The 15142-nt window shown below is 32.8% G+C and overlaps 1 protein-coding gene across 5 annotated transcripts in view; it reads right to left on the reverse strand.

Moving 5' to 3' along the window:
* The window catches only part of Pcmtd1 (protein-L-isoaspartate (D-aspartate) O-methyltransferase domain containing 1), a 75598-nt gene that overhangs the window by 21789 nt on the left and 38667 nt on the right, over nt 1-15142 (reverse strand). For 3 of the 5 annotated variants that reach the window (XM_076835841.2, XM_076835840.1, XM_076835842.1), the window contains one exon: nt 2658-2760. The exons of 1 other annotated variant lie outside the window; for it this stretch is intronic. In XM_076835841.2, coding sequence (XP_076691956.1) covers nt 2658-2760 — 103 coding nt within the window. Of the gene's footprint in view, nt 1-2657; nt 2761-15142 lie in introns of those variants that run through there. One more of the 5 variants, XM_076835843.1, reaches the window with a different exon arrangement.

Raw genomic sequence — 15142 nt, forward strand, 5'->3', positions numbered from 1 at the left:
TATGAAACTTATAATCTGAAATATGTAACAGTAATATTATAGAACACTGCTTGAAATTTAGGATAATAAGTGCTAGGGATGTGGCTCAGTGTTAGAGTGCTTGCCTAGAAAACACAAGGCCCCAAGTTCAGTCCCCAGCACCAAAAAAAAAAAAAAAAAAAAAAAAAATCAGGATAATAAAATTTCCTGAACTGTCTTCTTCAAACTAGCTTATTAATATAAGAACTTGTTTCAAAAATAAGTTGTAACACTTCAGATACAAGTGTATCATAAGGATTAGTTATTTAAAAACAGTAAGATAAAATGACAGAGAAACATTTAGACCAGTCATATCAATGTATTTTATGAATTACCATTTTATGAATAACAGACCTGTGTAACCTAGTAGCAACAAAATGAAACTCAAGAAAGACAAGTTCACTGAAATCTTATGATTTTACAACTGTATGAAAACAACTTTTTAAAAGTTCTTTAATTGAGCCAAATATACAGAGTTTTCAAATTTAAGTGTTACGGATTAATATTTAAATTACATCAAGATAGAAAAACTTAAAATCATGATGTTTTACTGTTTCCCAGAACAATACCCACTTATCAGCAATAAACTTGAGTTGCTTCAGTAATTTAAGATACTTATTTAAGTCTGTTCTACCTAATTAATGATCCAAAATTGAATTGTCTTTATTAATAGATGAAATTTATTAATAACTAACAGACCCTACAAGAAACTTTAAATGTTTTTACAACCATTACTTTTATACATTTTAAACTGAAATGTCTTCAGAAAGCCATACATTTATATTAACATCAAAACAAATGAGGAATTAAATAAGTTCAAAAATTCTATAGTTCTAAAAACTATATAAAAAATAATCATTGTCCACATCTTAAAGCACTTACCATGGCTAGAAATCATAAGACAGAAATGATAAAAACACAAAAGATACTAAAGTTGAATCCTAATTTCTAATCAAATAACTTGGGTTAAAAACTTTTTATCTCTGACAAGTGTGTTTGTCTTGGAAATAAAATATGAACCAACATAGTAAGCAATTGCAAATCACTGAAAATGCAAATTAAATGTTAATTATTTATAGATAATTATAAATAAGAGAAGGTATCCTCTTTGGCAAATTGATACAGAAAATTCCAGTGGCTTAATCTATTGAATTAATTATATTAAAAAAAAAAAAAAATCCTGAGAACTCCCCAACTCTCCCAAGCATTCAGAACTGAGGTCTTTAATAACCAACCCAGTTATAATCATATCTAGGTAGGCCTAAGACCTTACCCTACCTCGAAGCACTGAGGATTTCACTGCAGGACATTAGCAATGAGTTCAAGTGTCATTTGCCAGAAAAGGACAAACCAGCAATGGCAAGGGGGAATAAAAGCACCAGGGGAAGAAGGGCAAAGAAAGAAAGGAAAAGGAAAAGACACACCCCTGAAGATATTCACAGGGTCTTCTTGGCTAGTCTCTTAGCACTATCTTCCAAGCCAATTCTCTTTAGAGAAAAGCCCCCAGTTATGATCCAGATTCCCCTAAGTTTCTCACATTGATTGTCACCAATGTGACAATCAGGGCTGAAGATGAGGGTCCACTCCCAACAAGCACAGATGGAACTCTGAATGTTACATAAACTTTGTTACATAAAGTGACTATGATCTAAGCTTACGTTTTCTACCCTTTTAAGGCTTTCTTTCTGAAAATATGAAAAGTTATAAAGAAAAATGAGAGATGTGAAAGTCCTCCAAATTTACATAATTTCACAGCTCACAGATTTCAGCTAAGAGCCCCTGGTCCATAGTATTGTCAAGGCAGATTTCTAGTAAGATTATACACCAGCTCAACCTTCCCTGCCAGCTCAAGGATCAAATCCCGTGCAATATTTCTTTAAAACAATGTTTCCATAAAAAACTTTCAGCCAGGAACAATGGTACACACCTGTAATCCCAGGGATTTAGGAGGCTAAGGCTGAAGAATTACATATTCAAGGCCAGCCTTTGCAATTTAGCAAGGCCTTGTCTCAAAAACACTTTTTTAAAAAGTATTGGGAAAGTAGATAGGTAGTAAAGCTCCTCTGGGTTCAATCTCCAGTACCAAAAAACAAAAATAATTTTTTTTCTTACATACAATCCTACCATAAGATATTTATCAATGTATTTCAGTGACAATTTTTTCTGGATATATCATAAAATAACTAAATATTTAAAACAAAGTCCCTTTGTATGCCGACAGGTACCAACTTTATGTTACAAATCAAATTAGATAGAACCATTAAATTACTACCAAAATTTTCAAAACCAGCTCAATAAGAGTACTATAAACACAAGCATCTTTATTTTTTATTTCCAAAAGATACTTGTATGATGTTTAATCAATGGAATATTACTAACAAAATGAGAAGAACACAAAATTACTAAATAAATGCTATTTATATATAATTTACTGTATAATTTGGCAAATTGATACAGAAAATGTTATACATGGAACAATGATAGCATAAAGTAACTTTCCTAATTTTTTCCTCATTTATAACTGATTTTGCTTCATTCAACTGAGAAAGATAAATATTAAGCTATAGTGTTCTAGACATATTATACATATTTATTTATTCAAGTGCTTTCAAACCAAAACTACAGATATGAATACTTACTTATCAAAGCTATCACTATTTTTGATGAAGCTCTCCAGTTTTTCCTTGGCATATTCCACCACATCTGAATGAAGCTCAATCCCATGATTTATTCCAAAAGGACCTGCAATCGTAGCAGCATTTTTATAAAAAATATTAATAATATGCCCTTACAGAGCTCTTTTAATTTATGCTCATTTATTTAGCACAGGAGCGTTTAAAGAGGGCTAGAATATGCAAATACTTGCTAGCTACAGATATGAAAGTTGAATGGAAATCTAATTATTACTTTAATATAAAAAAGGAAAAAACAATTCACCTGAGTTTTCTGCAAAAAAAAAAAAAAAAAATACTATGGTGCATAAAGTTGAAACCTACAAGTCTCCAAAGAGAGTTGCTTATCCGGTAGGTCACTAATGTCAAAAGAATCATGATATATTCATATGAAGTTTAAGTTCTTTACCAATACTTTCACTTATCATTTGCTCAAATTTGATGATTCTAGGATTGAAACCACAGGATGACATAAATAAAATATAAGTGCTTAGAGCATCCCACTCCCAGCAGATAAATGCTAAACTCCTCCAGGGCCAACACCACATTCTCTGCCTTTTGGAGCTCCGACTGTCTAGCAGAAAGTGGCCATCAGGTACTCTCCACAGAGCTCTGTGAGTCCCAGTGTTCCCACAAACTTCACACTTCTCATTTGATATTAACTTTTTACATGATCCTGGATGGAATATTCTCCCAGGAGAAGAGCGAGAAAGGAGGGAAGGCTTTCTCAGTCCCCAACTCCAGATGATGTTGGTTCCTCACTCTGGTACAAGCACACTGAGAATATAAGGACTGTTTCCTAAGACTATTGTATATATAAATAACACATGACCACATCTAGTTATGCTAGTTTAACTTCTGCAACTGAATCGATCATATTTTCCAGTCAACATTTTTGAGATTGGGCTTCTAGTAATGTGTGTTTCACTTATTTTCTGTTTTTTTAAGAAATATGTAACTGGAAGTATCTTCTGAGTGCCACTAAAAACAACAGTGCCTATAAATAGAACTATATAGTTAAGAATTCAATTTAAATTTCTACTGACCACAGGGGGGAAAAAACTCATAAATTAGTATGCTTGGATGTTAAAAGGGTACAAGATGAATTGGTTTGTAATTTAGGAAATACACAAACTATACAAATTTAACCAAATTGTTCGGTTGCAATCTTCAGCCAAAATCAGATAAGGATAATGCTTTCACCTATTATGTTGCTGTCATATTCTATTAGTGTTATTTTTTTAAGAACTGATTTCACTTGAAAAGTATTGAGATAGGTAGATTAAATCAAAAAGAACTCAACAAAGAGAATTAACTTCTTTGCAGTCTTTTCATATTTTTAGAAGTGAAGTGACTGAAGCAATCTTAAATGTTTTGCATTTTTGTTTCCTTACTTATAAACTATAAGTAGCCTTTATCCAGAAACTAAAACATAAGTGCAAAATCATTTCAAGACCTGATATAATTCCTTACTATTATTATAGACAATCTGAGGAAAACAAAATTTCATTTAAAAAAAGTGTCTGATTAAACTTAGAAAAGTACATACAAAACTTAACATTGGATCTGAATGTTTTGAGAACTTGAATTTTCATAGAGATCAAAACATAGAATGTTAGGAAAAAAGTTTTCCTCATTAAAAAAAAAGGTCAAACTATAATTACTTTCACAATATGAATACAGTATAGAAAATACTGTTTTGTAAAATGACTCAATAACTCATTTACCCTTTAAAGATAATCTACTGAATGTAAAATGTTAACAGAGACATATTTTCATTGTCCCTTAAGAATCTAGTTATACTAGTTAACCAATTTAATATATATATATATATAATCAGAACTATAGAGTTAAGAAATCAATTTAAAAGGTTGAAATCGCTGGAATTTTGTTTCCTATAAGGCACAATGCACAAGTAAGTTCAAGTGACAAAGGGGCTAAGAATCTGAAAAATTAAGGCTTTCATTCCATATTCCACACTGCCTTATTAACAGATGGAGTCTAAATTTCAGAGTTCTGGGTCAAAAGGAACTAGACAGGCTATCGTCACAGATGTCACTGGTCTCTGTTCTGCTATCTGTTTACTGTCTAAAAACAAAGTGGCAACTTTCAGAATTAAGGCTTAAAGTTTAATTTCTTAATGTTTTTTCACATAACTTGCTTTTCATATTGCCTTAACAAGATGGTTAATAATGATAGAAATAATTTCAATAACAATGAAAATATACATGTAGAATATACTGTCAAAATCTAGCTTAAACACCATTTGTTTAAAAAAAGCTAGAATAAAAAAAACACCATTTTTTTAATAGATGGCATTTCTTAATTTTAAAGCAACACGGAGGCATATATTTAATTATAATTACCTAATAATCTGAAAACATTAATATATTGAAAATAAATTTAAAATACAAAAATCATTTTAAAAAAGCAGAACTTAAATAGCAATGTCACAATATTTATTTAGAAATTGATATACAACTAGAACACATAAAATGTTACCAGAAAACTATAGTGTGATGTTGATTATTACAACTTACATTTGACATCTCTATTAAATAGAACAACCAGAAAAGATGAGACAGAAAACAAACAAACAACAACAACAACAACAAAAAACATTTATAGCTGCTTTTGAGAAAGAGGATTGACAGGTCTAGGGTAAAAGGAACATTTTCATCATTACATGGTTTTGTTGTTAGTGTGTTTTAATCATATGCAATAGGATTTTCAATAAACAATGGGCTAGTGAAAGAATGAAAAAATAAGACCATAAATGTTCTAATAAAATAAACAAATAATACTTTTGTATTTATAATAGAAAGGTACAAACTGTCAAAAGAAAAAATGAAACAGTACTCAAGAAGATGTATAAAACAAGCCAGATGAGGTATAAATTTGACTTTGTATTCAATAGATTCCAATGTTATTTATATTCATTACATTGAATATAACTTCATAGAAAAGTCTATGAAATAATAAGTCTTAATGCTAATGGTTGACTATTATCTTTAACAGCTAAACATTAAAGAAAACAGTTTATTAAAACAAATAAGAAATATTTATGTATCCTATAATATTAGAAATGATCAAGGCTGACAAAAGCTCATTTATTATGAGCAATGATAAATAATAAAATTCTAATATAAGATGTAGATGACTTCTTTGGTAGTAATTCGATCTAATCTAGCTTATTTTTTCAATTAGTCAATAACCAAAGCTTATATCTCATAAAAGTCAATATATATTAAGTTTAGGTATAAATTGTCTATATTCTTATTTACATCTATATTAATCTCATATGATGTCCAATAGTTTGACAACTCAGTATGGATAGAAAGAAAGCTCTCTTACAGAGAGCAAGGAAATCCCCATTAGGAGCTTTACACTGTTTGTATGAAGTCACCACATTGTTAAGTATTTCATATAAAGCTGATTCATAGACCACAGTCACAGGCAAAAAGTACTCCCTAAAACATAACCAGAAAATTACTCTAAAGATGAAATAATTCAAGATTTATCAGGGGCTAAGGATGTGGCTCAAGCAGTAGCGTGCCCGCCTGGCATGCGTGCGGCCCGGGTTCGATCCTCAGCACCACATACAAACAAAGATGTTGTGTCCGCCGAAAACTAAAAAATAAATATTTAAAAAAAAAAAAAAAAGATTTATCAGTTCAGTTGCAGACTGTGATAAGGTAAGAAAGGCAGGATTTAAGGTCAAGATATCTGGATTACTAATCCTGGTTCTCTCTTTTAACTGCTATACAATCTAAAACTAGTTAGTTACTATCTGAAGTCTGGTTGTTACTAAACAAAAGGGATCCTTGGGAAGGAAGACTGTATAGATTATGTGAAAGTGCTTCATATACTAGAAAGTACAAGACAGATGACAAACTATTATTAGATATTATGATGCACATTCTTCCATACAGAATTAGTTATAGAAGATCATAACTTACACAAGTGGTTCTCAACCCTGACTGCATATCAGAATAACCTGAGAATTATGTAATCTACTTACATATCTACTTTAATTATAAATTAAATTTAAAAGACAGATTCAAACTGTAAATGCCTGTATCCTACTCCAGATAGGCGCATGCACCTAATTCTAAATGTAAACAGCATTCAGCATGAGCCACAATCTAATTATCATAAAAAGCCCAATCTAAATGAGCCTTAAAATGTGTTTTAAATTATTTAAATTTCAGTTCTCATTGGTAAAAACAGTATTGATAGTTAATAACTACAAGTAAAAGCATTTTGGCTAACTCTAAATATTTACCACAAGGGGGAGTAGATGAATCAATTATTTGGTTTCTATGAAACTAGTAAAAAAGTCAATGAGATGAAAATGTATGTGTAAAGATGTTTTATTAAATTACAATGACACTTTATTAATAGTAACTAAATACTTTTTATAAATAATTTTATAAATAACTAGAAGTATTCTGAGATAGTAACTTACTTGTTACTATCTCAGAATACTTCTAGTTACTTATAAAATGTGGACAAGAGTAGGTTTCATTCTTTCCATGAAGTATAATGCAGACACAAAATAGTCCAAAGGTAGATACAGGAAAGGGGAGAAAACAGAATCAGCAAAAGTCTCAGTTACTAGATATTTAATATCTAATTAACTACATAATTAACATGATTAATTGTTCTAATGTAATAACACTTGCTGAAATGTTTCTTGTGGTTTCTGTGTAATACTGAAAAAAACCTCTTAACTACTCTGATGCTAACAGGATTAGAGACTTGTTCTCTGCTCTACAGGAGTAGGAAACAAGTCCCAGAACTTACCAGAAATAGGTTCCAACCCTCAGGCCTTCTCTCTGTCCATGGATATCCAAGCACTACTTCCTTTTAAACATGTTTACACCAGATTGAAAATACTGATTTTAAAGAGTTACTGAAAATGGACCAAAGGCCCTAGGTAAATTTATGTTTCATATGTCAAAAGTAACAAGAACAGACAGTTCATTTACATATTTCTACTCAAAGGGCTAATATATTCAAATACAAATGTCCAGAGCAACCATGACTGGATCTCATATGTATACTGGAACATTACAATCAAGATTTTTCCACCAAGCAGATTCAGGAAACTGAAATAAAATCTGTTCAATTTTAATATAATGTCATTTAAAAAGCTAAGTTGAACAGCTTCAGATCTCATTTTTCCCAGAAATCATTTTCATTGGCTCTTTTATTTCACTGAATATTTATCTCTAAAGTACCTAAAGATATCCAGGGCCAGAATATGACTGATTTATAAAAATGCTCAATAAATATTTACAGAACTAAATGAAGAACACCCAGTAGAGCAATACCATGTTTCTATTACTAGTTCTTAAACATCGCATAGAATTTAATGGTTAAGGGACATATCTTATGTACTGCTGTATCCTCTAAAGCTGACACAGGGTCTAAAATAATAAATGTTTCTCTAAAACATGAAGAAAATAGGTAAATTTAGCTATGGTCACAAAAACCAAAAGGTTTGCAACTAAGATGGAGGCAAACACTATAAACAAAGCATAAAAGGCTTATTCTTCATGCTTTGATTTTTTAAATAAAGCATAATGGCAAAATAGTATGTATATCAAAAGCACTGTATGTCAACAGTATTATATCTGATACTAGAGAATAAGGCATTCCACAAACATAAATCTTAGAGATAAATACATTTTAAATTAATTTATTAGCCAGGCACAGCAGCACATGCCTGTAATCCCAGCAACTCAGGAGGCTGAGACAGGAAGATCATGAGTTCAAAGCCAGCCTCAGCAATGGCAAGGCACTAAGCAACTCAATGAGATACTGCCTCTACATAAAAATACAAAATAGAGCTGATGTTCAGTGGTTGAGTGCAATCCCCAGTACCAAATATATATATATATATATATATATATAATTAGTTATTAATCTGTTGGATAACTTATAGAATGCAATTAACATTTTTCTTCTATTTCTAAAGAATTTTTTCTTCTGACTTTATGCCAGCTACCATTACTATAAACATCCAATGTGTATTATGAAAAATTAAGGTGTCTTTGGGGCTTTATAAAGTTACTGTAGAATTGGGGAGGCAACTAGATAAGAGAAGAAAGGAAGAGAGAGAGAAGGAAAATATTACAAGTATTCTTGTTGATTATTTTGGATTTGTGAGCCCTGCAAATGAGCACGAATAAAATTAAACAAAGAGAATTGACATTCAAGTTTCTGCCTTGAGTAATTTGAAAGGAGAAAAAATACTTTCACCAAGAAACAGAGTGTGTTCAAATTTTTGTCTTGTGTAGATGACAGTAAAAGAATTGACTTGAGGATAGGCTCAAAGAAGTCTTGTGCCCACTTAAGAAGAAATATAATGTAGGCATTCTGCCCACTTAAGTATTCAGATTTGAGTACAGCTCAAAAGACCCAGTTACAGAGCTTAGCAGACACACCTTGGGGCTAGAAATCTGTGACTCCTCCGCATACAGAGATTACTTGAAGACAAAAGAAAGATCCATTCTTTACTGCAGACTAAAGCCAAAATAGATTTCAAAAAAGGACAAAGAAACCATTTACAAAGGCAACACAAGGAGATTTTAAATCCAAGGAAAAAAATCCTTGAAGGCCAAGGGAGTGGGAGGGCCCATGGGCTGACCCTGCCAGAGCTAAACCCTAACAAATGCAAAGGCAGGTTCCAGAGAGGATCAAAAACTCCAATAAAAAGACTAAGCCAACCTGCTAACAATGGATCAATCACTGGCTCTGAAGCATTCTGACCAACATCCAACCAGGCCTAGGTTAGACTGTATCACAGAGATAAGATAATTCCATAGGTGCCAGTTCCTATACTGAAAGATAGAGATTCACAAATTATTTAACACATAAGGAAACAAAGTTCAGAAAAGTTTAATAATTGTCTGAAAGTAATATACAGCCAATTCTCATTATCTATAATAATGTTATATAAAGCTAACAAATACTGACTAGCAAACACTGAACCACTGTTTCTACGGAAAATACGTAGTGCACATACAGACATATCTCAAATAAATTACAATATCAAATCTTAAAAATTCAACCTGGTTGTCTGTTTTTCTTACTATACAAAAATGAAAACAAGTCCCAGGAACTGGCATCAGATTTGAGTTTCAAGCCTTGTCAACTGTCTCCAGTGCAGAAATTGTTTGACTGTCCTGGCCCCTAAGGTCACCATCCTTTGCTTATTTCTGGATAACAGCTGAGACACAAAGGCAGAGAGAGCTAAGGCTTGTCCTACCCCTTAGGAAAACATACAGCAAGTAATTCAAGTTCTTTGCTACTCTACACAAACCTGCAAATAATTGTGTAAGTGCTGTATTGATTTGGGGATTATAAATAATTTTTAACAAATAGACAAATTCTCCAAGAGTGAATCTGCAAATAATAATAAGAATTGTCCGCATTTGCTATATAGATGATCTAGGCTGGGAAAAGCTTAATCCCTAAAGATAAACACAAGATGCTCAGAGATCCATCTAAAATACTTTTTCATATGAAAGGAATTTCCTCATGCTTTCTAATAGTATAAAGAAATATAGCCAGAAGAAATTACTATGGACACTGAAAAATTTCTTAAAACTGTATTACTTCCTAATATTCGTTATTTTTATTACTATTATTGCTCTATGATAAGCAGTAATATTAGCCATAAATTAGATCACCTAAGTATTGATTTTTAGAGGTGACAGCAATGAAGGAGATGGTTGACAATAATGATCTATTTCTACTCCACAATCAATAGATTGTCAGAAAGGAAAAAAAAAAAAAAAGTCCTAAAAAATAGAACAATGGTAGGAACTCAGTACAGGATATAAGGATAAAGATACATTGAAGCCTAACTGGAACTGAGAAATAGTTTCAATAGTGAGTTTTATGTGATTAGCCTTAAAGAAAACATTGCTTTCAAAATAATTTTGCTCACAGAGGACAAAACAAGTCATATTTCAAAAAAAGACTGTAATTCCTAAAAAGACAAAATCTTAAAAGAAAAAAAAGGGGGGAGGGGAGAGAGCAAGAGGAAAAACTGAGGTTTAGTTCAATTTAGAAAATACTATTTACCTTCGAAGGAACCCTGACACCTGCAGAATGTGTTTTATCTTGCCAAGAACTGGGGATCTAAACAATTTTAAAGAAGTGTTTAAAAAGCCTTTTCAATTACAAAAAGCTTTGAAAATCATATTTCTAATAAAGGCTTACATTCAAAACACATAGAGAATACCTACAACTCAATAATAAGAACCCAATTAAAATGATCTAGGCACAGTGGCACACCAGTAATCTCAGCAACTTGGAAGGATGAGTCAAGAGAATCACAAGTTAGAGGCCAGCCTCAAAATAAAAAAGGATCACAAGTTAGAGGCCTGTCTCAAAATAAAAAAATAACCGCTGTAATGTATTTAAAAAATAAAAGCAATTAGTTAAAAAAAAAATTAAATTAATTAAAAAAATAAAACAAAACCAAAAAATAAGCCTCTGGGTTCAATTCCCAATACCAAAAAGCATATAAATTGATGCTCTACATCATTAATTAGGCTTGTGGCATACTGTAACTAAACGAGATAACAATGCACATCCATTTATAGCTATTTATAAACAACAGGGCTGGAGATGTAGCTCAGTGGTATTGTGTACTTAGCACATAAAAGTCACAGGTTCAATTCCCATCACTGTGGGCTAGTTGGGGGCGGGGGGGATGCAGTGTTTATCAGTGAGAATATTTAGAAACTGGAACTTCATACAATCATACAACTTTGGTGGGAACATAAACAGTGCAACCATTACAGAAAGAAGTTTATCTATTTCTTAAAAAGTTAAATAAACTTACTATATAGTCCAGTAATTCCCCTCCTAAGAATCCAGCCAAATGAAAGAAAACAATGATATACACCTGAATGCTCATAGCAACATTATTCCTAACAGCCAAAAACTAGTAATTCAACTATTCATTGACTGATGTCTGGATAAACATAATGTGGTAAATCTAGTCAACAGAACATTTCCTGCTATAAAAAGTATTTCCTGCCATAATTCATACAAGCTACAGCATGTACAAAACTTGAAAATACAGCCAAGTGAAAGAACCCTGATGCAAAGGTTCTTAAGATGCCGATCTATGGAGACAGAAAGTACACATGTGGTTGCCATGGGCTGGAGTAGAGTCAGGAGTACATCACTTAGGCATGGGGTTTTTTTGGCATAATAGAAGTGTGTTCTAATTGGACTGTGATAATGTTTACAGGAACTTTGTAGGTACCTGTTAAAAATCACTGAATTGTGCACATACAATAAACGTAAACTTTGATATGTAAATCACACCTTATTAAACAGAGAGGGAGAGAAAAGGGAGTCTGAGGTCAAAGGTAATAAAGGTTAGATGATTAAGGACTATTTAACGTCCTGTGGTTAAAAAAAATAAGAGTAGGGAAACCAAACAGGATGGCAGCACAGAGCTTAACTAATCAGCCCTTTTGGACAATTCAGCTGTTGCAAGTATCTATACAAGCTGACAAGATACTTCCTGCTTGTCAACTATTTGATCTTTAAAAATGAATTTAGAGGAGCTGGGGATGTGGCTCAAGCGGTAGCACGCTCGCCTGGCATGCGTGCGGCCCGGGTTAGATCCTCAGCACCACATACAAACAAAGATGTTGTGTCCGCCCAAAACTAAAAAAAAAACAAATATTAAAAAAAAAAAAATTCTCTCTCCCTCCCTCTCTCCCTCCCTCTCTAAAAAAAAAAAAAAATGAATTTAGGAATGAATGTTGTAGCGCATGCCATATATATATATATATATATATATATATATATATATATATATATATAAGGTTTTTTAAAGAATCTATAATTGTTATATTATGGATTACATAAGAAAAATGGGAATGAATCCCTAAGCAAAAAGAAACCGAACACAGAAGAACCATATAATCCTGAATCAGAAGAGATTATAATAACTTGCCTTCATAATTCTAATATTCAATTGAATCCTGATTAGCAAAGGTAAAGTACAGTACTTGAAGGCCTCTTTTCCTGCACTCGGTTTTTCAGCAGAATTCCTTAAGAAAGGATGAAAAGACAGTACTGAGAAGAGAATCAATTAAATAACTCAATTCACTATAAAAATTCTTAGTCCTGGGAAGACCCTCAAGGAGAAGTGACCAAAACACAAAAAATTTATCTTCAGTTTGAAAAGCAAGAAGATGCCTCTATGAGAAACTCTAGTTCAAGTGATCCATTCTCCATGTACAGGGTAAAATTACATTTATGGATAACTGCATCAAGCATACTTTATTCATAAGAAATTTCCTGAAGAAAAAACAAACTTCCCCTTATAAACAACAAGAGGCGATTACATGTGTGTCTCTGAAGCGAAGTGGGAACTCCCCAGGAGACATCTTCCCTAATAGTGTTACCAAACCACAGATGCCCTGCTCTCCCTGCTTCAGCCGGGTTTCTTCCAAAGTATGTGGTATGTAGTATGTTGTGGTTCCTCAGGTAGGACCCATTTGCCTATGGATCCTATCACCCATATCTTGGGACTGAGAGACCAAAAAACGCTAAAAGCATGGTGCTATAGTTTCTTGTTAAGGAGAAAATGTCTGTTAATAAGGTCACTGTGAAGCAAAAGTGCCAAATCTGATTCACTATACTCAGATAATACAGTGTGCACTGCATCCTTCTTTGGACCTAGTTCTAAGTGATTTTTATGAATATGTTCCCTCCCTTCTTTGACTTAAAACACACATGAAATGGGCGAGGGACAAAGGGATAAAAGATTAAGTTTCCTTAGAAGCTTAATCAAAGTAAACTATAATCAAGATTTACATACTGTTCTGACTTGCCTTCTTCAAAATTTTTATCTTTCCCACTAAATGAATAGTTTTATCAAAAGGAGAATATTAAATCTTAGTTTTCACTGTGCAGGATCACACACAAAAAGGTCTTGGAGTAGTATCCAGAAGTCATGATCATATATATCCAACTACAGATCCATGACTCCCTCTAGCCTTATAACAGGAGGAAAATACCTAGCACATTGTAGATCATCTACCCAAGCTGTCTACTTCCTTCCACAATACCCTCTGGTTATGAATTAAAAGACAAGACAATAAAGTCTGAGGTCTGCCTACAAGGGCATCTGACCACAGGAATCTTATGTCTTGGAGACTGGACTAAGCAAGGAGTCTAAGGAGGAGACCTCATTGCTAGCAAGGTTGCTAATTATGACGCACACATCTGCTAACCTTCCTTTGGCTAGACTGACCTTACTCAGTAGGAGCCAATTGGCAGGCACTGGAGAAGTCAAAGACAGGATAAACATGCATTCTGAGGCTGGCTAGACACGCTATGAGGACTGAACTTGAGCTGGAAAGTTGCCAGAGCAAGAAATGTACTGGTTAAGGTCAGCAACTTTCATTTTTAATAGTAGCAGCTCTCCTTACTCACTCCCACTACTTTCCTTTTGTTTCGGAGACTGTCATAAACCCTAGATATTCTGGTGATGAAAGTGATAGACATGTGGAAGTTTCAACCTGCTAAAAAATTCATATCTCAGAATGAGGAAGACCATCAAATTTAAATATAAAAGTCTAAATTTCTCTTTTGTTTGCTACCTTCTTGAGCAGTAGTTAAACATCAAGAATTAACCCAGTCACTAAATGGGCATTGGCTTTTGTAATTTTAGAGTATTTTTACTACATTCAATCACTTTACAACTTTAAATTATTGTCTGGAAATTTGTAGAATTATTTTACATTTTGTTAAGTTAAAGGATTTCTCTGAGAGATACCTATATCATTTCAAACTTGAACCAAGATCTTCCTTTACTGAGGGTGTCTGTTTCAATTACTTCAATAATGCTTTTTCTATTTTTTAAAGTTATCTGTATTTTTCATTTTATGACTACAGTATATCATCTGATACCAAATTCTATGTAATTTCATCTATCTTTGCAAGAATAAAATAACACTAATCATAAAAAAATAATAATAATAACCCAGCCAGGTGCTGTGGCTTATGCCTATAATCCTAGCTACTCAGGAGGCTGAGAAAGGAGGATCACAAGTTCAAGGCCAGCCTCAAGAACTTAGTGAGGCCCTAAGCAACTTAACAAGACCCTGTCTCAAAATAAAATATTAAAAGGGCTGGGGATGTGGCTAAGTGATTAAGTGCTCCAGTACCAAAGGAAAAAAAAAACAAAAAACCTATACCAGTTGAGAAATGAAAGTACTCCCTCACCTATTTTAATGAACTAGCTCACAGATTCCATGACTAAAAGAGGAGTTAGTGTATATGAAAAGGGGATTTCAGACCCCCAAAAAATGCCTTAAAAGTGACAAAATGTGACTCCAGTTCCACATTGGGACAGTCACCCTACTAGAGGATACATCATTCTCTATTTAAAACCTTTCCATGAC

The sequence above is a fragment of the Callospermophilus lateralis genome, chromosome 16 (assembly GCF_048772815.1).
Source record: "Callospermophilus lateralis isolate mCalLat2 chromosome 16, mCalLat2.hap1, whole genome shotgun sequence".
Classification (NCBI taxonomy): Eukaryota; Metazoa; Chordata; class Mammalia; order Rodentia; family Sciuridae; genus Callospermophilus; species Callospermophilus lateralis.